The sequence below is a fragment of the Antechinus flavipes genome, chromosome 4 (genome assembly GCF_016432865.1).
Source record: "Antechinus flavipes isolate AdamAnt ecotype Samford, QLD, Australia chromosome 4, AdamAnt_v2, whole genome shotgun sequence".
Classification (NCBI taxonomy): domain Eukaryota; kingdom Metazoa; phylum Chordata; class Mammalia; order Dasyuromorphia; family Dasyuridae; genus Antechinus; species Antechinus flavipes.
The window spans coordinates 132,762,819-132,790,702 of record NC_067401.1 but is presented as its reverse complement, the minus strand read 5'-3'; the positions used below and the strand labels follow the sequence as shown (position 1 = coordinate 132,790,702).

The window sequence follows — 27,884 nt, the reverse complement described above, 5'->3', positions numbered from 1 at the left end:
CCTATTACAAACATCAGACAAATTCTTTCTATTGTGGTAGAGTGGAACATGAATGGCCTCACACATACTAGATCATGGATCTGAGAAGGTACTCCTGGTCCAACTCCTATCATTTTGCAGATGAATAGTCTGAAACCTAGAATGGTTAAGGGTCTTGATCAATGACACATAGGCAGTATTTATACACCAGAAGGGGGGAGTCAAACTCAATTCCTCTGGATCTAAATAAATAATCATTTTTTACTGTACCACTCTGTTTTTTATTATCATTTTAATTCTCCTAAGACTGAATCAGATCATCTAAAAGATATTACTAGCAAGGTAAATGCTGAATTGAAGCATACCAGGACAATAACTGATAACATTTTATCATGAAGGACCAAGATTCCATTGTCTTGCCCATCTATCCTCTAGCATTCTATATTTCTCCTTCAGTTGTGGTATACTGGTTAGAGATTCTGGTAATCTTTATCTGTTCAGAAAGCTAGATGGTACAATGGATAGAGTGCTGGTATTGGAGTTAAGAACTCCCTAGTTCTAATCAAGTGTGTGACCCCTTGCAAGTCAGGTAGCCTTTATTTCCCACAAATTCCTCATTTGAAAAATGGGGATAATAAGACCATTTACTTCTCAGGGTGGTTGTGAGGCTCAAATGAAAAATAATAATTATAAAAGCCCTTGGCTTTCACAAAATACCTGGTACATAATAAGCACTATATAAATGTTAGCTATTATTATTATTTCTATTAAGTAATTATTGATTAGTGAGACATTAGCAAAATTTAAAAAATCAACTATTTGAGTCCTCCACCTATGAGTCAAGCTTTCAGATAGTAAGCTGGGAAATATAGTTTCTTCTTGCATAAACACATTTAATAGGATTTGAGAGTAGACTTAGATCTTTTTGCTGAATGACTTTATTGGTGGAAGTACTTGGCTAAATCTGAAAACGCTGCACAAGGACATAGAGTGTTATATTATATTGAGCTTCCAGTGATCCATCTAAAATCAAACATTTAATACCTCTGGATTTTAGCTTCTGCACCTATATAATGAAGGGTTCATTATGATTTTAAATCTTGTGGTACTATTCCTTCTTCATTCTTAAGGTCTCAGATTACAAGGAGGATTTAGGTTAGATAAACTTCTTGAATATAAGGAATGTGAGAGTGTAGGATGAACCAGAGTGAAACTGTGACATCATTTCTGAAGATCTTTAAAAATAGGGTAAGTGGTCAGGATGTCTTGACTATATAAGATGGTGTGGCTATCACTATGTCCAGAGCTCAGAATATGGGTCAAAACCTTTTGATTTCAAGAGGACTAAACTGGACCTCACATCCCAAGCTTGGTAGCATTTACCAAAGTTCATGTTCTTCCCAGTTTTTCAGAACCCAAGGTTACTTTTACATCCAGATAAGGAATTGAAGGAGTATCTCAATGGAGAGAGAGGAGACAATTGAATGTATATAAAAGTCAGCAACAAAGTCTCTTCTTTTCCCCAATTCCTTTTACAAAGGGATATTCACATTCACTCTGAGTCAATCAGGGTTAGGAATTCTGAGGGTCCTTCCTTCTCAGATTGATTTTTTTTCCCCATTAGGTAAAAGAGATCATTCTTTGTTTCATTTCTTACCTTGCCTTAATCACTGAGTGGACATTGCCTCAGTCAAACTGAGATCTGTTAAAAAACCTTACTTAAAAAGGGCAGAGTCTCTCACTGTATTCAGGGCCATCTTCAGTCCTCCTGATCTCTACTTTCAGTCATCCTGATCACTATCTTGCATTGGACCCAGATGACTCTGGAGGGGAAAGTGAGGCAGGTGATTTTGCCCAACCTCCCTCACTTAAATCTAATTCACCTGCATGTCATGACATCACTTCCCTGATGTCAGGATCCTCTTCCAGAAGGAAGGACAAACAACAATAATTACAAAAGATAGGGAAGAGATGTTGGAGGGCTCATGCAGGCTTGGTACTACTGAGAGAAAAAGATGCCCTTCTTAAAATACCGGGGGTTAAAAGTTCATGATAGAAAGTTTCTAGGCAGAGAAAGAAAGAAAAAAAAAAACAACCACAACACTCACTTTTTCAAAATGGTGTGTGTCAGTGGCCCATGGCAAAAGGCACCAGATAAGGAGTGCTGAGGGAAAAGAGCCAGAAAGGAAGGAGAATAAGGGGGAAGAGATCTGTGTGACCTCTATGGGTTTTAATGTTTTGATCTAAGATGATCTCTAAGAATCTATCTAGCTTTACTTTCTGTAAATTTTATAAAAAGGATTTTTTAAAACCACCAGTTCATGAAATAGAATATATTTATGAAATAGAATATATTTATATTTATATATGAAATCCTTTTAACTAGATGATTTCTTGAGATTCTATCTTAATTATTTTTTAAAAATCAGAAATCACTATATTTAATTATAAAAACCAATATACATCACAATTGAATAAAGCTTTATTGAAAACCAAGATCCAAAATCAAAATAATCTAAAGTCGATAATAAGAGATAATTTTTGCATTAATTTGGCAAGTACAGTAAGAAAATAGTCATGTTTTGAAGAAAAAAGTGAGCTCTGAAACTTGATACATTAATAATTCTGAATTCAATATGTATAATACTTTCATAAGTAGTTTAGGGCTGCCAGTTTTTCATGGGAAAGATATTTACAATTGGCAAAAACTTTTATATGCTTCATTCAGGTTTCTGAATCTGATTGACTTTCAGAAAGGTGACTTTTCCATTCACAGTCTCTTGCATTATGGCCTTGATTTTTGGAGCTGCAGAAACAAAAAGATAAATAATCAAAAAACACATGATGAACATGTTCTCTCCCCATGTTTACCCACTAAAAATCACCTTTTATAAAGTTGCATGCTTTGTGCTTTCTGAGATAAAAAAGAATAAAAATACTCCATAAACCTGGGACTACATAAGCTTATTAGTGGAGAAAACTCTCAACCAAGGCTTCTCTTTTCTTCCTTATTTTTTAGGGGGCAAGTCTATTTTAAGAGACAGGCACTCTGTGGTGGACATCATCGCTCTTGTATTATTAACTTACATTTAATTCTAATGAGAATAAGAAATAACTATAATAACTGGACATAGTCAAATGGGGATGCAAACTTAATTTAAATTTTAAAAAATTCTGCTAAAACATCCTTGAATTTCAATTTGTAAGATTGGGGTTGCATCTTGATTGGGACCAAACCTCAGTAACTGATTATGAGCAAACACCCAAGGATCTTTTGTGTGTATGTATTTGGGAAGGGATGGGGTGGTTTTTCATACCATATGTACTCTTTATTTATAGAATAGTATGGTTAGTTCTGGGTACTAGATTTTAAGGGGAAACTTGCACTTTGGGATATGTTCTCAGAATGATCAAGATAGGAAGGGAGCTGGAAACAAAGACATTTTAGGAACTCAATGTAGTCTTAAGAAGAGAAGATTTAAGTATGGTGAGAGAGGACTTGAAAGCTGTTCCTCAACTTTGAAATATTGAAGGAAGTGTCAGTATCTTACAATTCTATTCAATAAGCATTTATTTAATATATATATATACCATGTACAAAACACTGCCTTAGATCTTGGGGGATGCACAAATAAAGATGATTTATACTTTGCTCTTAGGCAAAACACATGGAAAATAAATAACTGCAGTACAGAGAAGAATATATTAAATGCCAAAGAGAGAGGTCTTGCAAAGTATTGGTGGATGTTTAATAAATGAATGAATGAAGAATCTGGACAAGCTAAAAACCTAATTTTCTGTTGCTTGGGATATAGACTTAATAGTTAGAAAGACTTCCTAGTAGATCTAATGTAGGATTGAATTCAAAAGAATAAGAAACCTGCCAATAAAAATGTTTAACAGAAATTGAATGACTACTCATCAAGAGATGTCATAGAAGAGGGAACAGATTGGTTCATTGAATGTGAGATCAGCCTATATGAAACCAAAGATCCCTTCTAACTCTGAATCTACACTTCTGTGATTTCTGGGAAGAGAATTACTAGTAATAGATAATGAAAGTAATATTCCTTTCCTTTCTTAGGACTGAAACTCTGAAAAGCAGAATCCCAGTCTGTATCTCCCAGGAGATAAGCAAAGATACCCTAATTCATATAAAAAGGAGATAGAGGGCAGCCTTTTCCTTTTCATAGATCACACTTTGCACCTAGTCAGTAAAATAAGTGTAGATTTGGGTTCATTTTTTTTATAAGTCTAGGAATATATCCAAAAGACATGAACTTTTGACATACACAAAATAGGGCAATTAATTAGAAAAATAGTTTGAAACAATAAAATTATTTACCTTTCAACTCTGACTTGTAGTCTTCTGTTTTTCTGTAAAAAATAAAAAGGGTTTAGAAGAAAAAAGGGCTTAGAAGAAAAAAAATTCATCCTGAATAATAAAAATTGACATAACTTCAGCTGTAATGGGAGGATGGTACTATTTGTAATGATAGGTGTTCTAATATTCATTTTATAGATGGAAAGACTGAATTTGCAAGAGTTCAAGAGTCCAAAATTTCCAAGAGTCAACAGTTAGAAAATATAGAGCTTGCAGGTCTCTTTGACTTCAGAGTTAGCACTTTCACAATTAAGCAATGCTTCCTCTCATGAGCTCCCAGCCTTGACTCTAGATAAATAGTTGTGGAGGGGCAACATGATACCCAGGATTTAAGTGCTCTATATTTTGTGTGTTCAAATCACAGCTCTCAGAAGACGCAAAGGATCGGTTCAGTGACTACTTATTTTATGCTAAAACTAGGCTGAGAAACTCATGGAATGTCCTCTGTGAGTTAACTCTGGACATTTCTGGTCAGAGGCTGGTGAGGTCAACAAGTAAACATTTAAAAATAATCAAAGTCTGAATCTGAAATGGAAAAAAACTTGGACAGATCAGGGAACTAGCTTCTAAATCTTACTGTTACTGTGACTAGTTGTACTGTCATAGGCAAGTCATTTTGCCAAAGTCTCAGTTTACTCATCTGTAAAACGGAGATAAATTTTTTTTAAACTACCTGCCTTACATGAAAGCTGATAGGAATGCATTCTGTAAACCTTTCAAGTGAAATGATAAATGTGAATTATTATTATTATGAATAATCATTATTCCTGGGATACCATCCCTGTGGAGCTTCAGGGGAGGCTCCTTAAGGAATGAGCCATTGCTCTCTGTACAATTGCACCCATGGTTGGACTGTCCCTTATGCCAACAGTGCCACTCTTTCCAAAGTCATTGCCCCATTTCCTGCCCAGGTAAAAGATTTGCCTCTGAAATCCCTTCCAACTCTAGAGCTATCGAGCCAACCCTAATTCTCTAATTAAAGTGGGAACAAATAACCAGATACTGTTTTCACATGATTTAGGACAATAGTTTTAGAATTGAAAGGGATCTCATAGAGCAATTTAGTTCATTTTACAGGAGAAGAAATTGAGTCCCAGGGAATTTAAGTAACTTGCCCAAAGTATCAGGTAGAAAACAGCAAAGGCAGGATTTGAACCCAGCTCTTCTAACTGCAGAGTCAGTGTTCTCTCCATTGCGGGGTGGGGGTCCTTTGTCACTGCCGTGTCTGACGTACCCTTTGTCCTCGCCCTCCATGAGGTTGTGGTAGGTGGCAATCTCGTTCTCCAGGTGATTCTTGATGCCCAGCAGGATCTTGTATTCATTGTTCTGGCGTTCTAGGTCATGGCGGAGTTGCATCAGCTCCTCCTCATAATGGGAGATGATCTGCTGCATGTCCTGGAGCTGGCAGGTGTAGCGGGACTGGGTGTCTGCCAACATGCCCTCCAGGGCACATTTCTGAAACCGAAACAAATGACCAGGGCCGGTCACAGCTGGGCTTGCATTGCACAGAACCTTTGTTCCATGGGTCTCTCTGGGCATTCAGTGCCTCCTGTGGATGGCACTCATTAGCCAGTGACTGTATACCATCTGCCCACTGAGTTGGTTAGTCATCTATTCATGTGTGTATGTTCCTTGTCTGGAGTCTCAATAAAATATCTGTGTGCCCTAGAAGAAGTCAGAAAATAGGGGCATGCTGGAGCCAGCTCACACTGGTTAGCAAAGGACAATTGTTCAACATTTGATGCTTTGAAGATCAGCAAATGCTACAAAACAGGCCTTATTTAGTGTTTTATTAATTATCTAGACTTTAGAAAGTGATGGAGAAAATGTTAATGCAGATTACATTTAACTGTGGATCTTTTGTAGCTAATCATTAAGCATTTACTTGCATGCTGCCTCTATGTCACTGGGAGGAAACGCTCCTCCTTGTCACTCATGCAGGCTGGGTGTAACTAATTTCCTTAGTAACACAGAAAAGAAAATTTCCTGAGATTAATATTCTATATTTTTACAAAGGGGAACATCACTTGTTGCATTCTTTTTCAGGTTTTGCCTGACTTGGATAGCCCTCTACCTCGCTTACCTCTGATCCCAGGTCTGGGAGTCTCCAGCTGGATGGTAAACTTGAGGGCAAGGACCATGACTTTTTGCCTTTATATGTGTCAAAGTTTTTCCTTTTTTCAACCTCCAACTTTAATTTAGTAATTCAGTAAATCTTCTCAGATCTCCTTTCTAAGTGGAAATCTTCCTCAGATTTATTTATTTTTTCAATTATTTAAATACTGATGTCATTTGTTTTATTCTTCCATCAAAAGCATTTTTTAATATGTTCCTCTCTCCTTTCAGTTGAACCCTCCTCCTAACCACTCTTCTCAAATTTCTCATTGTACTTTGCTAGTATCTTTCCTTATCTCATTCTTCCTTGTACCACAATTATTTGATTTCCTTATTCAATCTCAACTGGGCCCTCAGTGGGGGAAGCAATTCTTTAACTCCTCTCTGATTTGATTCTTTATCCTACTTAGTATAAATTTGTTTTTGCAATCTTTCTCTTTCTTACTTAACCCTCTCCTGGTAACTCTTTCCTTTTCTCCCCCAAATCTCTTATTGATGTTTTTTTTTTTTTTTCATGCTTTGCTGAGAAATCAAGGTCATTCCACTCAAAACTCCCTCATCTCACTTCGTTCTCATCTCATATCTCCTTCATATCATTCCTCTCTATTTCCTTTTCTCCAGTCTCATAAAACTGATAGATTTTAGTTGTTTAATAACACTTAGTAATTGCTTGATAGATTGTAAGATCCATGAGAGTGATACTCTTTAAAGTTCCATCATCCACAATAATGTCTTACACACAATAGGTGCTTAATAATTAATGATCGAATTGTACTCTTTTGCACCATCTGCCTTCCCATTGCCCAGTATAATGCTCTGTGAAAAGAAAATGTATTTTGTTCAAAGATCAATTCTATGCTCAATACTTTAATGGAATAGATAGAATAATTTCGAAACAGTTATGTCCAAACACTTCCTTGCACAGAAACATCATTAGCAATTCCTATTATTTTTTTTTTGTGTGTGTGTTCTTTATATACATGAGAATGTATTCCTACTGAGTAGTGCAGTGCAACAACAATTACTTAATTTTAGCTGAAGTATACTTCCTACAGACTAATTATCTCTCCTTAGAACAGCCCCAAGGCTAGCACAACACTGAATTAGAGCACCCAGCTTTTGTTGTCCAGTCATGTCCAGCTCACAATATACCAATATTATAGGAACATCTGAAACTACAGGGGAAACATGAATGAGAGCTTCTCAGATGGAGTAACCATTGATTTCCTGAGTAGAGACTCACTTTATTCTTTTGGGTTTGAAGGTCAATCTCCAGGGCCTGGAAGGTACGTCTCAATTCATGGATATTGTCCTTGTTGCTCTGCACAGAGGCTGTTCTGCTTTCCAACTCCTGAGAAATGGATTCTGACTATAGGGCAGAAGGAAAGGTACATTAGCATCATCCACTGGTCCAGGGAAACAGCTTCCCTCCCCCATCATCTCTGACTTTCTTTTACCTGTTCTTTGTACCATTTGTCCAAGTCTTGATGCTTATTCTTAATTATCAACTCATATTCTTGCCTCATGTCCTCTAGGATCTTAATCAGATCTTCTCCTTGGGTTGAGTTCACACTCACATTAACCTTGATGTCATCTGTCATGTGCTGTTTGCTCATTTCCTGTTTATTTTGGAAATAGATAGAAGAATGCATAATTACAATAAGGTTCCTGGACTTTTTCTTTTCTTTTCTTTGTTTTTTTTTTTTTTTTTTTTTTTTTTTTTTGGTAGCAGAATCATAACTAGGATTTGAAGCTGGGGCTTTATCCAGGGTGTGACATTTAGAAAATAGAAAAATTTAACAGGATATTCTTTAATCAACTTAGATGCCAAGACTTCAAGTAATCAAATGAGATAAAGCACATAAAATGAGTTTATAAGCTTTAAAGTCTATATAAAGAGTAGGTCATTATACTAATACCTCCTTCAATTTAACTGTGAATGTCTTAATTACTTCCTGTTTTAATTTTCCACCAGGAATTAAAAAGTTACTTCAAGGGCGGGTTTTGTAATGCTTACCATTCCCCACCCTCCCAGGTCATTTAGTCCGACTCAATTGTTTTATAAATAGGAAAACCATGGCCCAGGGAGGTTAAACATTTCTGCTGTGGGCCCCACGTGCCAACCTTAAATGGTCACTTTAAGGTGGAGGAAGTCAGGGTGGTCTGCAGGATCTTTTCTTATCCTGACTAGGATTAGATTCGTAGATATTACTTGCCTATTATATGCAAAAAACAAACAAATAAAAAAAAACCCAAAATAAACAAATCCTCCATGCCTTTCTTATTATTTTGTAAAACAAATAGCATTAAGCTGTCAATCAAAAGACTTATGTGGCAACTGTTTTAATCCTAATTGCAAAGTGCTCCAGGAAGAGTTCTATTCTAGTGCTTCTCTAAAAGCAGAAGTCTTATTTATACCTGACAAATAGCATTTGCTTGTGCAATGATTATGAAATTGACAAATTGAGCATTTTTAGATCTCAAGCTAAAGGATTTGGGAATTAGTTCAATAACCTAGAGGAGAAAGGTGTAATTTGTTTTAAAATCCTCTCATTGTGAATGCTTGTTGATTGAATGTAACCAACACCTACTAGCTCATCACGCGGCCAAAGGAAAGCTTTCTTTAACAATCATTGTCTCTGAACAGACCTGTATATTCTGTGTATTCAAGTCTTATCACTATGACTCTTAAAACTATTTGGTGCTATTGAGAATCAACATGGGAAATGGACTGACGGTAGAATATGAACAGTGGTAGATTAGTTTTAAAATATTGCCTACTAGTATATTTCTATATTGGTTTAGTTAAGGAAGTTCAGCATTCATTGGATGTCCTGTTTCTCACAAAAGTTTTTTTTCCAAGTTAAAGTGTCTCCTGATCTTCACCAGTCAATGCTGTTAATGCTATATTTTCATCAGTGACCTGGGAACTTCTAAGTATGGGAATTCTCTCCATCAACATAAATCATAACCTATCCATAACTTAGATGATAATGATCATAATTATGATAAAAATAATAGTGGCTATTGTGGGAAAGAGAGCTAGCCTTACACTCAGGGAGACTAAGTCTGCTTCTATTTCATCCTGGCTATGTGACCCTGGAATAGTCACTTTTACAGTAGGAAATTTTATAAGATTGTAAATAGTAAAGCAGTGCCCATCTGGATTAGTAGGAATTTCCTTTCCAGGTATTCCTAAAACCAGTGAAATCACAAAGACTAGAAAAAAAAATCACCAACCATCAGTGATATAATGCTTTAAAGTTTGTAAAACAGTTAACATACATTATCTCATTTGATCATTATAATTACCCTATAGCCAGGGACTATTATTAGTCCCATTTTACAAATGAGAAAAACAAAGTTCAGTTTTACAGCTTATAGAGTTGTCTCCATTAGGCCACATTACCTATGATAAAGCTGTATTGGAGGTTCTTAAAGTGAAGAGTTTGGGACAAACATATTTCTTTCTACAATCCAGGAAAGTTCTCCCTCCCCCCCGCTCCCCCTCCTCCCCATTGTATATTTCAATGCATTATAAAGAGACTTGATTGGTATTCTGTTACTGGTGCTTCTTTCTTCTTAGTCACTGATTTGACTGAAGGTTTTAAAATTTTCTGGATGAAGGAACCTTAAGACTTCTGATTTCCCCTACCTCCTCATGATGTTTCTTCATGAGAATAAGCTCCTTTCTCATGCCCTCCACTTCCATTTCTAGATCAGTCGTGATTATTGTTAGGTCATCCAGGATCTTCCGAAATGCCTCCACTTCTGTTTCCAGGTCTTTTTTGAAGGACAATTCATTTTCATACCTTTGGATTAAAATGAAAGGGAATAGACCCTTGATGATTCAAGACTAGAGAATCTGTGAGAATTCATCCTGGGTCGATTTAAAGTAAATGAATTGTTTTTGAAGAGGAAAGTTAGTAGAACTAGGTAAATAATATACATAATGACTATAATGAAGTAAATGGGGAAAAATACAATGAAACAAGATTGGACATGAAAGTATGATGACTCAGCTTGACCCTGAAGAAGATAGAAAATATATTGCAACTATATTGGCAGATTTGGCTTTTGGTTTTGTTGAACCATTTGTCTCTTTCCTTTTTAATCTTTGTTATGAGGGATGGTACATGAGAAATTCATAAATAAGGGTGATATATAAACAATGGAAAGAGAAAGAGAAGGAACAAAGCATTTATTTAGTAGTTATAATATGTAAAGCACTTTAAAAGAAAAAACAATTTGCTCCTCACAAAAACCTACAAGTGCTATTATTCCGTTTTATAGTTGAAGAAACTGGGGCAAACAGAGGTTAAGGTTCATGGATTGAATCATTGTAAATCTGACCAAGGAAACCATTTCAGATTAGCCACAGAACAGAATCGTAGCTATTAGGAACTAATCTCTGAGGCCATCTTTCTAATTTGTCTATTTCCAGAGACTTCATATGATCATAGATTCAAACTTGAAAGGATAGAGATCTTTTAGATTAACTTATTTTATGGGCTGCTTGGTATATAATGGATAAAACTCCAGCTCTGAAGTCAGGAAGATTTCAGTTCAAATCTGGCCCAGATACTTACTAGCTGTGTGACCCTGGACAAAATCCGTGACTGTTTGCCTCAGTTTCCTCATCTGTAAAATTAGAATAACAATAACATCTACCTTTTAGAGTAGTGAGGATCAAGTGAGATAATAATTGTAATTTGTGAGGCACATAGTAAACACCATGTAAATGTTAACTATTATTATTTATTTATAAATAAGACTACTGAAGTATTTTTATATGACTCTGGATATAACAAATGAAACATTTGCTAATAATTAATCATAATTTCATGACCTTAATCCACTTGTGAGAACCCATAGAAGGATCTTGAGCCACAATTTAAGAAGCTAGAGACTAAATAATGTTTTCCTGGAATTTTCCTCTGGAAAATGGAAAATGATGACAAAAAGGAACTCACTTAAGGCTGAAATCATCCACTGCCATCCTGGCATTGTCAATATGAAGGAGAATTTTAGCATTTGCCAGCTTCCCATCCATAATCTGTAAAAGACAAAACAGTCAGTCTAATTGATTGTCAATTACTCTGTTAGTAGAAAGAGGAACTTCCCCAACAGAGGGTGATTCTTGTTTTCTATCTGGATGGATCTTAATTTTGAAGAAATCGAATAAGACATCATGGACCATATACTCAGAGATGAAAGGGATAATTTATTCTATCCATCTCGTGTTTCACTGAAGGGCATTAAAAAGAATCAATTACCCAATATAGTAAAAATCATAGCTGAAATTTAATCTGAGGTCATAAAATCATTAGTTTATATTTAAGAAATACCTTAGAGGATATCTAATCCAACCGATTTACTTTAGGGATAAGGAAACTGAAGCCCAGAGATCTTAAGTGACTGCTCTAAAATTATACTGGTGATCTTACAAGGTCAGCTTTGAATCCAGGTCCTCTAACTCCAGAGCCTAGATATACAGAGCCTCCTACTGTATCAATCAATAATCAACAAATTAAAGATCTGCCATATAGGCAGAAGCAGCATAAAAATGACTTGATAATGACTTGGAATTTAGAAAGTGAAGAACAGTCCATTCCTGAATGTGTGTGTGTGTGTGTGTGTGTGTGTGTGTGTGTGTGATTGGGTATATGTGTGTGTGTGAGAGAGTGTGACATCAGGAAGATGTTGCCATGACATGAAAGTAAATTGCATTTAAGTGAGGAAGAGGGGTTTTTTCAAGGTCACTTTCCCCCCCAGAGCCATCTGGGTCCAGTGGCCAGATATAGATCAGGACGACTAGAGATGGCCCTGGATGCGATGAGAGATGGTGGCCTTTTAAACTAAGCTCTTCCCTAGGTCTCAGTTTGCCTGATAGTCAAGAGGATTTGAATTCAAATCCTCTGTTGTTATACTAGCTTAAGTCACCCCAATCTTTGAGCAACCCAGACAACTTTCTGAGACCACAGATTGCAGAGCAGTTTCAAGTCTGCATTGGTAGAGTTTTCACTTTAGAAATGCTCATTACTAATGCAACTATGGGTCTAAATAGAGTATTAGGCCAGGAAACAAGAAGAGCTGAATTCAAATTTATCTTTAGATACTTGCTGTCTGTGTCTCACTGGGCAGATTGCTTAGTGTCTATTTGCCTCAGTTCTCTCAACTGTAAAACGGGGAAAATAATAGCTCCTACTTCCCAAGGTCGTGAGAATTAAATGAAGTAAGTATAAAGCATTTAGCACAATGCCTGCCACATAAATGCTTATTTCCCTCCTTTCTCTTCCATTTCTGCACTCCTCCCAACAAACAAAAACAGAAACACATCTCATACATCAGAATGGAATAGGCTAACTTAACTTTCCTTCCATCTGGGCTGTGCTAAAGCAAGTTCATACTAATCCAGGAGAATTGATAATTAAGTTTTTGGTGGGAATCTTTATACCACATAAAATGGCCAAGACTACAAAGAACTTTAAAAAAAATTATGGGAAAAATACTAATAAGGCAGATTCAATTTAAAACTATGTCCTGGGTATATTTTCTCAAAAGAGAGATAATTGTTAAATCCTCACCAGTTAGTTCACTACTGGCTCTCATATGGTGTTGCCATTGAATTTAACAGGTAACTAGAGAAGGAAATGGTAAGTCACACTTTGCCAAGAAAACCCCAAATAGGTTCATGGACTGACTGAACCAACAACTGATTTACTTCCTATATGATCTTAGATCAATCTCATACTCAGGACCTAAGTTTCTTTATGTAATTATTTAATGTCTGTATTCTTTTTACAATCAATAGCTCATTCAAGTCTTATAACCACACTGAAGTGGGCAATGTTTTAACAAGTCATTGTTGAACTTGACTCTGTTAGCACAAAACACACCCAGGGCAAGCATATGGGGACACATGTAGCTAGATCTCAGGGTGAAGCCTTGAATGTAAGAAACAAACTCTCACATACTGTCTCTAGGGAAAGACCAAAGGGAACTTCCCCTGGCAGGAGAAAAGGCTGTATAGGAGGGATAATAGAAGGCTACGTCTCTGATGTATTTGGGGAGGTAGTAGGAAACAGGATTTCTTTTTCAAATAGTTATTATTTCCACCTTCTGAAGGAGCAGAAATATTCTTTGTACTTTAAATTTCAGTTTCCTAATTCAAAACCTTGATCATCTTAATTTTGGTTCCAGGGGCAAGTAATTCCATATATCCCTATTTTAAGAGGAGGAGACTGAAGCTTGAGGGTAAAGAGTAAGACAGTGAAAAGAAAGCTAGCTTTGAAGTTAACTGACCTGCATTTGAATCCTGGCCCTGAATTTGCTACCTATGTGCGTGACCTAGGTTACTGAATCTCCATGAGCCTCAGTCTGCTTTATCTGTAAAATCAGATGAACCCCAAGGTCCCTTCCAACCCAAATTTATGATTCTTTTACCTATTGTTGACTTTGCAACTAGTGCATCCTAGTTGTGCAATCCTAGTGTAATCCTAGTGCAATCCTTTACACAAAGGATTTGAAATAAAGGATCAAATGTAAAGTACTCTATCATTCAAAGGCCTTCACAACCTAGACCCTGCCTACATTTTCTCTCACCTTTTCCTCTGACAGCTACCCTTGGATGCAGTGACTCTGGTCTCCTGGCTGTTCCATGAGCAAGACACTCACTCCATCTCTTAGGCATTTTCTCTGACTGTCTCCCAAAACTGGAACTCTTACTGTCCAACGCTCCGACTACTAACCTTTCTGCCTTCCTTTATGTAACAATTAAAATTCCACCATCTAAAGGAAATATTCAGTTCAACTAAATGGCACGGTAGATAGAACACTAGCCTTGAAGTCAAAGGATCTAAATTCAAATTTGACCTCAGACACTTACTGGCTGAGCAAATTACTTAATTCCCATTTCCTCTCTCAAACACACAGTAATGGAGCCTTCCCAACTCTCTCAATTCTAATACCTCCTCCTGTTAATTATTTTCTATTTACCTTATATATAGTTTGCTTTGGATATATCTGTTTGCATGTTAACTCCCCCCCATTTGATAGTAAGCTCCTTAAGAGCAGAGACTGTCTTTTGTTTCCTTTTTGAATCCTCAGATAACATATAGTCGACATTTAAAAATATTTATTTTGGAAGGTAGGTGATTAGGTGGATAGAGTACCAGCCCTGAAATTAGAAGAACCTGAGTTCAAATGTGCCCCAAACACTTGATAGCTGTGTGGCCCTGACAACTCATTTAACCCCATTGCCTAAAAAAATATAAGCAAAATGTTTATTGACTGGTTGATTGATTGAAATACAATTCTATATTTATTCTATCAAGTGTAATTTTTCATATCAGATATGTTATATATAGCTTAATATCAAAGCAAATCTTTTTGTCCCAAATAATCAATCAAGTACTTATTAATTGAATAGCACAAGCCAAGTTCTGGAGATACAAATAAGATGATCTGTAATAGCTTAGGATATTTACATTTATAGCATTTTGAAGAAACTTAGAGTTGAAATAATTTATAACAACTAGGGAGGGCTAGGTCTGAAGTTATCTTCTGGAGTTCAAATCTGTCCTCAAACACCTATTAACTGTGTGACCCTTGGAAAGTCATTTTATCCCGCTTACCTCAGTTTCTTCATCTGTAAAATCAGCTTGAGAATGAATTGGCAAACTACCAGATTTTCTAGTCTGTCTATAAGGACCTTCAAATTCTTCTCTTTTCTACAATTTGCTAAGGAGAGATTTAATTTTGTATCCCTGCTTTCTCTGTACCACTCAGGCATTGTATGATTCAGGAAAAATGAACCTTTTTGTGCCTCAGTTTCCCTTGTTGTAAAATGGGAATAATCATGGCTCCTACCTCCCAGGGTTGTGAAGAACATCAGATAAGATAATAGATATAAAGTGTTCCATAGCACAATATAAGTCCTCACTTTATAACAATATATATTCTCAACTATGCTCCCATTTTGCGAATTATTTTACATGCATTTGATTCTCACAAAACTCTTGTGAGATAGTGCTAGAGATAGTATTGTGCTTATTTTACAGGTGAGAAACTTGGAGATAAAAGAAGTTGGTTAAATGACTTCTCAAGAGTCACACAATCAGTTAATGTCCGGTGGGATTTAGAGCCAAATTCTAAATCCTGAGCTATATATAGTATTTGATTCTGCCTCTTCCAGCTTGTGCTATATGAGCACATCTTTGAGATGTCTCTCCACAGTAACTTATTAAAGAATGACATGATTAATGGACCACGTGTAGTATTTAGTAGTGTGAATAGATAATTATGTTGGTCATGCCCTTTCTAAAGACAAATGTTTTGTGAAAAAAGATTGAGTCCCGGATTTTTCAATTTTATCTGTAATACCCTTCACAAAAACATCGCTTAGCACAGCACTAAAGGGAGCCCCGAGGGCTTGAAAGGATCTACAATGCTCTACTTCCCTTAGGCCAGTTAGCACTCCTGGCTTCCTTCTGGATACAATTAAGTACCCTAACTTCCTGGGGGCCATCTCCAGTCTTTCTGATCTGTATCTTGCCACTAGACCAGCTGGTTCTGAAGAAGAAAGTGAGCTCTTCCTAACTAAAATCCAATTTATTTACAAGTCATGGAATCCTCCCAGATGCCTTGGTTCTTCAGGAAGGAAGAAAAAATACCTCTGTGAGTAGAAGTAGGAATTGGGGACCCAAACCAACTGGCTAATTGAGCAACAAAAGAAAGAAAGAAAGAATTAAAGAAAAGAAGAAAGAAATTCTCTCTCTCTCTCTCTTTCTTTGTCTCTTTCTTTTTCTTAGTCTCTCTCTTTGTCTCTTTATTTGTCTCTCTTTCTTTGTCTCTCTTTTTTCTCTCTTTCTTTCTCTCTTTATATCCTGTCTTAGTGATCTCATCAATTTCAGAAAGGCCACTTATCAGCTAAGGAACTGATTCCCAGATCTATAGATCCAACCCTAGTCTCTTTCTTGAGCTCCACTTAAACAAAACTGACTGCCTATTGGATATTTATAATTAGATGTCCTCTAGGCCTCTTGCACTTAGTAGTTCTAAATAATTCTCGTTATCTTTTATCCCAGAATTTTCTCTTGTCCTTAATCCTCCCTTCTTCTTACCTTCCCTAGTTCTATTGAAAGCCTTGTATTCTTTCTAGTAACTCAGGCTCTCAACCTCAGTTATTCTCAACATGGCTCTCTCTCACCCATTCCCCCATCCATTAGTTGCCAAGTTTAATCAATTGTGCTTCTGAAATCTCTCACACCTGTTTCATTCCCTACCGGCACAGTCACCATCCTAGTTCAATCTTTTATCAGCTCTCACCTGGTGTCTTCCATGCTCCTTTTTTTTTTTTTTTTTGCCCAGACCTATGTCTTAAGGAATGGTTGTTGAATGTTTAATAATCTTAATGACAAAAACCATAAAATAAAAACCACATGCCTCTAGGCCTTAGTCATGGAGACTTGGATTAAGAATAGTCTAAATGTATTTTGGGCAAATCTGACATAAACCATATTAGAAAGATGGGTGGTTCTTCTGATAGTAACTTAATTTCCTGAATGGGGACAACAAGGTAGCACAGAGGATAGAATACCAAGATTGGAGTCAGGAAGACCCCTCTTCCTAAGTTCAAATTTGATCTCAGATACCCACTAACTATGTGACCCTGAACAAGTCACTTAATTCTGTTTTGCTTAATTTCTTCATCTGCAAAATGAGCTGGAGAAGGAAATGGTGAAATTACTCTAGTAACTTTACCAAGAAAACTCCAAATAGGATCATGAAGAGTCAGAAATCATGGGAAATTACTGAAGAACAATTTCCTGCAAGCTGTTATAGTTCTTGACTTCGGTTCATTCCTTAAAGGCTGGATTCTGAGAAGGCTATACTTTATTGAGTATTTCTTTACGTCTTCTTGCTGAAACTATTTAGCAAAAGAATTATTTAAAATGATCACTCTCATTAATTCAATCACACCAGATTTGCTTCCAGTATATATATGGTCTAAGACATCTGAGCTATAGTAGCAACATACTAATTTATCTATACACCTTCTAGTTCTCTCTTTAATCCATTTTCCACACTGCTACTGAATTGATCTTCTTGAAACATGAGTCTCATCATGAGGCAGCTGAATGGCACAGTGGATAGAGCACAAGGCCTAGAATTAGCAACATTGGAGTTCAAATCCATCTTTAGACATTTATTAATTGTGTGACCAGGGACAAATGACTTTCTTTGAGACTCAGGTTCTTCTTCTGAGAAATGGGGATAATAATAGCCCCTACCTTTCAGGGTTGCTGTGAGAGAAAAAATGAACTAATATTTGCAAAATGCTTTGCAGATCTTTGCTGTTGGGTCATTTTACTTGTATTCAGTTCTCTAGGATTCTATTTTGCAATTTTCTTGGCAAAGTTACTGAAGTGGCTTGTCATTTCCTTCTCTAGCTCATTTTACAGATGAGAAAACTAAGGCAGAGATAAATGATTTGCCCCAAGTCACACAGCTAATAAATGTCTGAGGCAGAGATTTGAACTCAGTACTTCCTAACTCCAGAATTAGAGCTTTATTCACTGAGCCACCTAGCTGTTCAAAATGACAATCATATAAATGTCAGAAGAAGAATTTATCACAGGAAAAAGTAATTTATTATAAAACCTCAATTTCACAGATGAATAAATTGAAGCCCAGAGAAGTTGAAGTGACTTTTGGGAGAAAATTGAAATTAGAAATCTAGCATTTTCCCTTATAATATAACATCTCTACCTAATGTCTTATTCACTCCGTCCTGAACCACAATGCATCTTATCTTTTACAAGTATTTGTAAAAGATAAGTTTATCTGAGACAATTTTTAAGGCTTGGCTTCCAGACATTTTTAAAATAAAGGTAGGAAGGAAACACGCGTTTACTAAAAACATATTAAGTGCTAATACTATGCCAAGTACGTTACAAATGTCATCATATTTGATCCTAACAACATTGGCAGGAAACTGCTTTCTCTTCATTTTTGTTATTCGTTAGTTCCATAGTTGAAGAAATTAAGCAGACTGAAATTAAGGGGCTTTCCCAGAGTCACATGTAAGGCTATATTTGAACTCAAATCCTCCTGACTCCAGGCCTGGAGCTCTATCCCCTGTGGGTCACCTAGCTGCCTCATGTTATAATATATTTAACCAAATGTCAAGAATTGTTGAAAATGTTAGCACCTGTGGTAAATTCAGCTGGAGGTAGTGGTGAGAACATATTGATATATTTTCTCTCTGATTGGATACAGACATGCCAAGGGAAGGGTTTGGTCCATAAGCTTTTTTTTTTTTAATTTTAAATTTTTAATTTTTTCTCAAGGTAATTAGGTTTAAGTAACTTCGCAGAGTCATATAGCTGATACAAAGATGGGGGGAACCTTGGCACGGAGACAGTGGACCAAAGGATCACTGCAGGGAAGAAGAATGATTTCCAGATATTGATATTCTCCAGCAAAATTCTGGCCATCCTATCTGTCCTTATTCAATTATAGAACTCATAATCCAGATTTTGAGCAAAACTCCACAAAATGTCAAAAAAAAAACTTAGAAATCTTCTAGCCCTTATGTCAGACAGGAGGAAACAGAGAAAACAAATAATTTTTTCAAGATCATAGAACTAGTTATTAGTAACTCAGCTAAGGCTTACTTGGTATTTTCAAAGTTTAAACAAACTGTAACAAGATTTTTAATAAATGGACTCCTTGTGAATAGGGAATCTGTGTCCTCAGCACTTAGCACAGTGCCTGACATACAGTGGGATTGTTCAGTTGTATTTGACTTTTTGTGACCTCATTTGGAATTTTTCTTGGCAAAGATATCATCTTATTTTATCCTAACAACAATCCTGTCAGGTAAGTTTTTTATTTATCTTCACAGGGTCACATAGCTAATAAGTATGTAAGGTTGGATTTGAATTCAGATCTTCCTGACCGCTCTATTTACTGTGCCACCTACCTGTCCCTACCTATACATTGTATGTTTTAAAAAAATATTTGCTGGTTTATTGGCTGAGAATGAAATTACTCTAGTCCTGACATTCATGAAAGGTAGGGAAAACATGTTTATTAAGCACTTACTATTGCCAGGTGCTGCACTAGGTTTAAAATATATATAATATTTCATTTAATTCTCATCCAAATGTTGGGTAGTAGATAGTATAATAAACCCCATTTTACTGATGGGAAACTGAGGCTGAGAGAAGATAAGTGATTTGTCCAGAGTCACACAGCAAATAAGTATCCAAGCTTAGTTCTCTATCCATTATCTCACCTAGCTCCCTCAACTCAGATGATCTTGAAACTTTAAAATCTTCTTTAGATTTTTGCAAGCCACTGTCCGTTTTCTTCATCCTTCTACTGGCCCTATTCCATTTTCAACAAGGCTACTCATTCTTTTTTGTTTGTCTTCATTCCTGCGACTTCTGCCAATCATAGATAATTAAGACCTCTTTACAATAGTACTTACAATCCTTTCCTCTCATTGACTTCTCATAACATCTTTCTGAACCTGGTAGGGAACAATGGTACTACTCATTTTACACAGAGGAAGACTACTCAGGCAGAAGGAGTGATTTGCTCATGATCACAGGGTTAGTAAATGGGAGAAGATAGCCCTGGAATCTGGGTCCCAAGAGCTCTAGTCCTGACCAGAACTTTCTAACTATATCATGAAAGGAAGGGAAAACATGTTTATTAAGCATCTCAACTGCAACTGAGATTTCCCAATTATATTGATTTAGTAAATGATCTGATTACCATCCAATTTCTTTTCCCAACAGTATGTCCTTTATGCACAGAATCACAGGTATAGTTCCAGAAGGGACCTTAGAGAGTCTCCATTAGGTTTCCTCATTTTATAGACTAGAGAACTGAGGTGAAGTGAGTTGCCTAGGGTCAAAGAGGTGGCAAGCAGTTGATCTGAGCTTTGAATCGCCAATTTCCTACTATCTTCAAGTTTCCCTCTTCTCAAACCAAAACACCATCATTAAATATAAACACAGTGAAGGATTGTTGAGTCACCTTGTTTTTTCCCTAACACCAACTATACACTCTATAGTTAAGATAATTACACAGTCAGTTATTAGGCTGATTATTCAGTAATTAGGGTTCATTATGAGGACAGATTTATATTATCATAATATGCAACTTGGGAATATGGGGGTGTTGTAATAAGTAATACAAAACAGACTCTCTAAAGCTTAGGATCTTCTTTCTAGTTTGATTAAACCATGGCAGTACAGTGATGAGAGTGTTCAATTCAGAGCCTCAGGGTCTGGGTTCAAATCCAGCTTTGCTACTTTCTATCTGTGGGACCTTGGACAAGTCTCACTTAATTGTACTGGGTCTCAATGTACTTATCTGTGAAACTGTGGAGGCCAGACAAGATGAAAACTAAGGGTCTTTTCTGTCTCTGAGCCTATGATCAAGTTGATTGATTGAGTGAGAATACTTTAAGGTTGTTAAAATAGTTAAAAATAGTAAAAAATAAACAAAGAACTAATTAAATATTTCTGTTCTTTCCTCAATACTATGCCTGTCTTTACATGATCAGCTTGAAAAAAAATAACTCTGGAAATTTCATGATTGAACTTTTCAATGATGGATGGGAATTTATCAACAATTCATTTATTCTATCTTGTTCTCACTGAAAATAATATAATATTTCTATTTTACTTTAAAACTTTCAAAGATTTAAAAAGTTTTAGAGCAGTTTTAAATTATTACACCATAAAACTATGCTGAGATTTCTGGATCACCCTGTATCATCTCATTTGAGCCTCCCAAGAACATTGGAAAGTTTTATTGTTTTCATTTTACAGCTGAGGAAACTGAGGTACATAGTAAAGTGTCTTACTCAAGGTTGTACAGCTTTTAAGTCCCAGTGGTAGAATCTGAATCTGTGTATGCCTGATTCCAATTCTAATAACCCAATCACCATGCTGGGCCATATCGCCCTTCGTACAGTTCCTCAAAATGGGATATCCCTGGTGATATTCTTGAAGGAGTAACAATTTTTGTATATAGTCCCAAAGATGACATAGCCCAGCCTGACTTGGAGAGAATCTAGAACCTAGAACTTAGGGAAAGTAGTTTTTAAGGGGAACAACTTCTTTTATTCTTTTCCTGTAACATTTTGGGAAAGGTATGGAGATATCTTCCTGTGCTGGGGGAAGGAATTATGGTACATCTGGATCAGAGGACCTGGGTTTAAATCTAAGTTCTGCTGTTTATTGCCTATGTGACCTTGTGAGTCCTTGAGGTCCTCTTTTTTGCCTTTTTTTTTTGGGGGGGGGGGCATTCCCAGTGCTTAGCATAGTGCCTGGCTCACAGTAGTTGTTTAATAAATGCTAGTTGACTGACTGACTGATTCAGATTTTCTGGTCCTTGGTTACCTCCTTTCTAAGTTAAAAGGGTTTTGTTGAATGATATCTGAAGTCTGTCTTCATTATGTTATGACAGCCTTGCCTAGAGTCAGGAATGGCTTGTTTATTATGTATAATTTTTATAGATTGAACCTCACTTATTTGTCAGAGAAACTACTTTAAAAGATTAGTTTATACAAAAAGTGATGGGCCAACCCAAAAATTTATGCCCAATTAGATTCTTAGCTCCTGCATGTTTTGGGGTAGGTGACTTAACCTCATTGGATCTCAGTCCTTTCATTTGTAAAAATTTTGGGAATTGGGAGTGAACAGTCACTAAGGTCCTTTCTAATTCGAGTCATGGTCTTTTTTGTTGTCATTTAAAAATTAATAATAGCTTTTTCTTTTCAAAATAAATGCAAAGATAATTTTTAACATTCACTTCTGAAAAACCTTGTGTTCCAAATTTTTCTCCCTCCCTCCCCTATCCCCCCACTCTAGATAGCAAGTAATCCAATGTCATTTAAACATTTACCATTATTCTAAACATATTTCCACATTTATCATGCTGCACAAGAAAAATCAGCAGATCCATGATCTTAAAATACATGAGTGGAGTAGGTGATATAGACAGAGCCCCAGCCCTGGAGTCGGGAGGATGTGAGTTCAAATGCAGCATCAAACACTTATAGCTGTATGACTCTGAATAAGTCACTTAATCTCAATTGCCTTGGAAGAAAGGAAGGAAAAAGGAAAGAAAGAGAAAAAAAACACTTGGAAACACTTATAATGTGCTTAAATAGGGCTCTCATTTTTGAAGGATGATAGATTTAAAGTTTAAAGCTTAAAGAAATCCAAACCCTTTATTTTACATAGAGGGAAACTAAGACATATTCAGAGAAACTGGCTTGCTCAAGGACACACAAGTGTTTGCAGAACTGAGGCTTAAAACCCATGTTTTCTATCTGAGGCTTAAACCCATGTTTTCTCTCTCCTGATTTGTATTGATTTAACGTTCCCATAATTATCTAGGATAATTGCCTTTCGAAAAAAGAGAACAATTAAAGTCTCTTAGCCCAGTCACCCCTTACCTGTTCTTGCAGGTTGCTGATATTTTCCTCATATTGAGAGTAATCTTGCTTCATGTCCAGGTCCCTTTTCTTATGCCATTCTAGAATGCGATTTTCAAGTTTTACATTGGCTGCTTCCAGGGAGCGTACTTTCTCCAGATAAGAGGCCAGGCGGTCATTTAGATTCTGCATTGTCTGCTTCTCATTCCCACCCATAAGGATGCTGCCTCCTGGGTTTCCACTGAAACCCCCTCCATAACCCCCAGCTCCAGGGGATGAGCAGAAAGATGTAGCAGAGGAGATTGAGACTCTCACACCTCCTGCACCTCCATGGACACTGGGTGCCCTGGGAAAGATCCCAGACCTGGCCCTGCCATAGCCTGAGCCCTTGAAGGCACCCGAAGGGGACTGGAAGGGATTTTGGCTGGGGTTCATGCTCCCATCGGTCAGAAATGTAGCACTGGGCTTTTCCTTTCCACTGGCACCTGCCTAACTGAACTGCCTCCAGCTGCCTGGGCCCTCATTCTTTTATGCCCTTCCTTCTCTGTGGGAGTTCCCTTTCCTTCTGGGTCATGAGAGCAATAAGATCTTGTCTTGTGCAATCTGTGTTTTCTCTTGGTCAATTCTGTAGCCTTTACGGGTTGTTGTCATTGTCGTTTCAAACAACAACATACAAGGGTTTTTTTTTTTTTTTTTAAATTCCTGTCCTCCTTTCTCATTGAAGACCATAAGGTGTGTCCCAGAGCCCTAGGTGTGTATTAGATTCAAGTAGTTGTTAATCTTTCTGTAGAAGCTTTATATGTTTCTCTTTGAGATTAAAAGAATCTGACACAGGAACAGATTAAAATCCAGAAAAGTTGACCGGGTGTGGTGGTGGGAGTTTCCTTGTAAAAGTTACAGAATTAAAATAAAAACAAAAACAAACAAAAAAAAAATCCAACCAAACAAAAGGCACCCACATTTTAAAAAGGGAATAAAAAATTACTAAATGATTAAAGTTAACCGGTTCAGAAGGAAATTGGCCAACCACTCACAAAGCTGAACTTTGTCAGCATGAAGTAAAGAACATTAATGGAAAGTAATTTCAAAGGGATAGCTTTTAACCTGCAAACCATAAATTAGAATTAATTAATTAATAATTGTATCCCTCATTTCCAGGGTGCCTTTCATCCCAGCATACTCAAAACTAAACAAACTCCTAGCTGAGTGCTGTATATAGCCTCTGGGAGGAATGTAGTAGTTGCTTAACAATCTCCTAACAACTTGGCCAAGCAGATGAAGTCAGAAAATGGGAAAGATATTGAATTGTCTGATGCCAATAATGAGGAATTTGGGGAAAAGTTTGGCAAATACTTTGCAGCATTTTCTTTAAAAATAAATTGTATTAATGTCTTTTGTTTTTATAACACATATTTATTATTCTATTTTATTATAATATGTTATTGTCATTGTTTGTTATAGCATCATATATTTAGAATATTTTATCTTTTATGGATATTATGCTTTTTATATGGAAATAAAATAATATTTTATATAATATATGTCATATATCACATGTATATGTTATACATAGTAAATATTTTACATATCTAATTATAAATACAATATTTGTGTGTCTGTTTTATAGCATCCAATATATTTTACTCATTCCTCTTCTCAGGGAATTATATCTTCTAAAAAAAAAAAAACTAGCCAACATATAGAAAAAGTCTGACATTTTAAGCAGGATTCTGTACCTAGTAAGTTAATTGTTTAGCACAGAACCTAACAAAGGATAGGTGTTGAATAAATGGCAGTTGACTGCCTTTGCAAAGAAAGAAAGGAGAAATGCCTTCTCATCTGTCATCTTTAGTACCAAATCAAGTCCTTTTAATTTCTTAGCACTGAATTTCTCTTGTTTTATTGTTATTTGTATTTTTATTGCCATTGTTCTATCATTTTCCAATTTTGCTTATTTCACTTTAAATCAATTCATATGATTTTTTCCCATGCTTTTCTGTTATATCCTTATATCACATTAGACTCATGTGCTTATTCCAATTACTGGGCATTTACTTTATTCCAATCCTTTAACATAAAAATTTTAATATCATGTATTACGTTTTGGCACAGTGAATAGAGCACTGGGCTTGAATCAGGAAGACTCATTTTCATAAATTCAGATCTGGCTTCAGACCCTTACTAGCAGTGTAGGCAAGTCACTTAATCTTGTTTGCCTCAGTTTTTCATTTGTAAAATGGGCTGGAGAAGGAGATGGCAAACCACTCCAGTACCCTTGCCAAATAAATCTCAAATAGGTTCATATATGACATGATACAACAGAGACAACACATATTCTTCTGCTTAATCTAATGTTGTTATTCAGTGGTTTCAGTCATGCCAGAGTTTTTGTGCCCCAATTAGGGTTTTCTAGACAGTGATTTGCCATTTCTTTCTTTAATTCATTTTACAAATGGAGAAATTGAGGCAAACAATGTTGAGTGACTTGCTCAATATCACACAGCTAGGAAGTGTCTGAGACTGCATTTGAATTCACAGAAATGAATCTTCCTTATACCTAGTTTAAGGTAAGGTAATTTAATTAAATCCAAGTCAACAAATGTGTATCAAGCATATACTATATAAAAGACACTGTGTTAGGTGCTGGAAATACAAAGAAAAAAAATAATAGTTGCTGTCCTCAAGGAGCTTCCAGTCTATGGATGGGCTATAATAAGTACACAAATAACTTTAGAAAAAAGGAAAAATGAGGAGGAACAGACTATTATAGGGCAGATAGAGATTAGAGAAGACTTTCTGAAGAAAATGGTACCTAAGCAGATTTTTGAAGGAAGATAAAAATTCTGAGAGATAGAGGAGATGAGGAAGGAATGTGTTCTAGGAATGGGGAATAACTGGTAAAGTTTGGATGCAATATGTCATAGAAGTTGTGAAGGTGATTGGGAGCCATAGCATGTAAAGCTATTATTTGAACATTAATTTAAAGAGTATGTGTTTTATTCATGGGTAATAAGGAGATGTTGAAAATTTTTAAGCAGGATAATGAGATAACATGAATGAAATGGGATGGAGATACTTCCAGTCTGTTGATCGTTGAACTTGGAGGAATCTTAAATAAGGAAAGTACACACACACACACACACACACACACACACACACACACAGAATTTAGACATATAGAGCAATCTTTTGGTAAGTATAGAATCATAGATGTAGAGATAAATTTCTCCTGTGACTCTATACCCAGAACTCTTTCCCCTTTACTATATTATTGTTACTAATTCTTTCTCTATCCATCTCAGGAGTTTCATGATTTGTCCCAATACCAATTCCCCTGACAGTCCCCTTTTTTGTTAATGCCTTCCACTGAGATCCATCTGCCCCTGTATATGTCTTACATGTATGTTTGTTCATTTGTTGTCTCCCTTATGAGAATGTAGTCCCTTTGAGGACAGGGATATTGTTTTTGCATTTTAGAGCTTAACACAGTTGCCTAGAATATAATAGGCATTTAATAAGTGCTGCTGCCAGCTCTTTTTGTAATGGCAAAGAATTGAAAAATGAGTAGATGCCTATCAATTGGGGAATGGTTGAGTAAGTTATAGTATGTGAAAGTAATGGAATATTATTGTTTTATAAAAATGATAAGCTGATTTTAGAAAGACCTGGAAAAATTTACACAAACTAATGTTGAGTGAAGCAAGCAGAACCAAGAATACATTATACACAGTAGTAGTAAGAATGTGCAATAATCAACTATAACCAACCAACTTGGTTCTTCTCAGCAGTTCAGTGATCCAAGGCAATCTCAATAAAATTTGCATTGAAAATACCTTCTGCATCCAGAAAAAGAACTATGAAGACTGAATATAAATCAGCACATGCTATGTTCATTTTCCCCCTCTTTTTCTTCTATTTATTTTTCTCTAATGGTTTTCCCTTTTTGTTCTTATTTTTGTCTATCAATATGATTCATAAGGAAATATGTAAAAAAAAAGATGAATGCACATGTATAACAAAAAATGTTATTTTTACTTGTAACTGGGGAAAATAAAAATTAAAAAGGTGCTGTTTTTGCTGAATGTGAACTTTGGGAAGTAGAGAGTAAAACAAGTTAGTAGCTCCCCCAGCAACAGATTAGCTATATGCAGAAATACAGTATTTGCCAGTTAAATGTCTGAAAATGCAGTTTTCCCCCTATGTCTTTACTTGCTTGAAAGTTGTTTGAAGAATGTTTTCTTTGATTTAGCGAATTCTTCTGAACAAATTGAAAGATACAATAAATATTAAAGGAAGCCACAAAAGAAAGGAGGGTCAATAAATATTCTCCTATTTCTTGCATTTGAAACCAAGATATGAGGCAGGAAGTAAGTAATAGAGAGAAAAGCAAATAAAGGCATGTAGCAACAAGAACTGTTTTTTTCTGATTTGAACAGTTCTTGGGAGACTATTCTAACAATGTGTCAGGATAATTTTTGCTGTGGTACATTCAGCCAACCTTAAAAGGAAATGACCCAGGATTCATGACATTGGTAGGAAACATTCCAAGTTCTTCTCATTTGCCTTAGAACCTTTAATCAAAGTCTATCATGAAAGGGATTAGTCTCCTGCCCCTTTAGGATCTGCTTGAGTAGCAGTGATTTAGAATAATCACTGTAAGGAAAATTCTTCAGAAAATTCTAGTTGGCAGCTTAATGTTATTCTGCCATGTCCTCTAATAAATCAAATGTTGACAAAAGAAAAAAAAAATTGCCCAAATAAGAGGATAGTTTTCTTGCAACTCTAAACTTGTGGAGTTCTGTCAAGAGATATATCATAAGTTTTAGACTTTGAAACTTTTTATTTACAAGGAAAATGAAATAGCCCATGAATTGTTCTGAAACTTGTCTTGTTGTGTGTGTGTGTGTGTGTGTGTGTGTGTGCGTGTTCTCATAACTTAGC

General features: G+C 36.1%; 1 protein-coding gene across 1 annotated transcript; it reads right to left on the bottom strand.

The window, feature by feature from the left end:
* Positions 1-2,439: 2,439 nt before the first annotated feature.
* On the bottom strand, positions 2,440-23,497 carry KRT23 (keratin 23). The gene is made up of 8 exons (XM_051994531.1): positions 22,965-23,497; positions 11,452-11,534; positions 10,134-10,290; positions 7,936-8,097; positions 7,722-7,847; positions 5,598-5,818; positions 4,325-4,356; positions 2,440-2,785 (listed from the first exon to the last, which is right to left on the bottom strand). The coding sequence occupies exons 1-8, from the start codon at positions 23,376-23,378 to the stop codon at positions 2,700-2,702; spliced, it is 1,281 nt and encodes a 426-aa protein (XP_051850491.1). The 5' UTR covers positions 23,379-23,497; the 3' UTR covers positions 2,440-2,699.
* Between the last annotated feature and the right edge of the window lie 4,387 nt (positions 23,498-27,884).

Bases quoted from the DNA above. Each gene is read 5' to 3' on its own strand.
- KRT23 (XM_051994531.1), bottom strand. From the start codon at position 23,378: ATGAACCCCAGCCAAAATCCCTTCCAGTCCCCTTCGGGTGCCTTCAAG. The intron at 10,291-11,451 runs GTGAGTTCCTTT...TTTAATCCAAAG, and splicing joins GTGGATGATTTCAGCCTTAA to GTATGAAAATGAATTGTCCT. The intron at 7,848-7,935 runs GTAAAAGAAAGT...TCTGCCCTATAG, and splicing joins ACAAATGGTACAAAGAACAG to TCAGAATCCATTTCTCAGGA.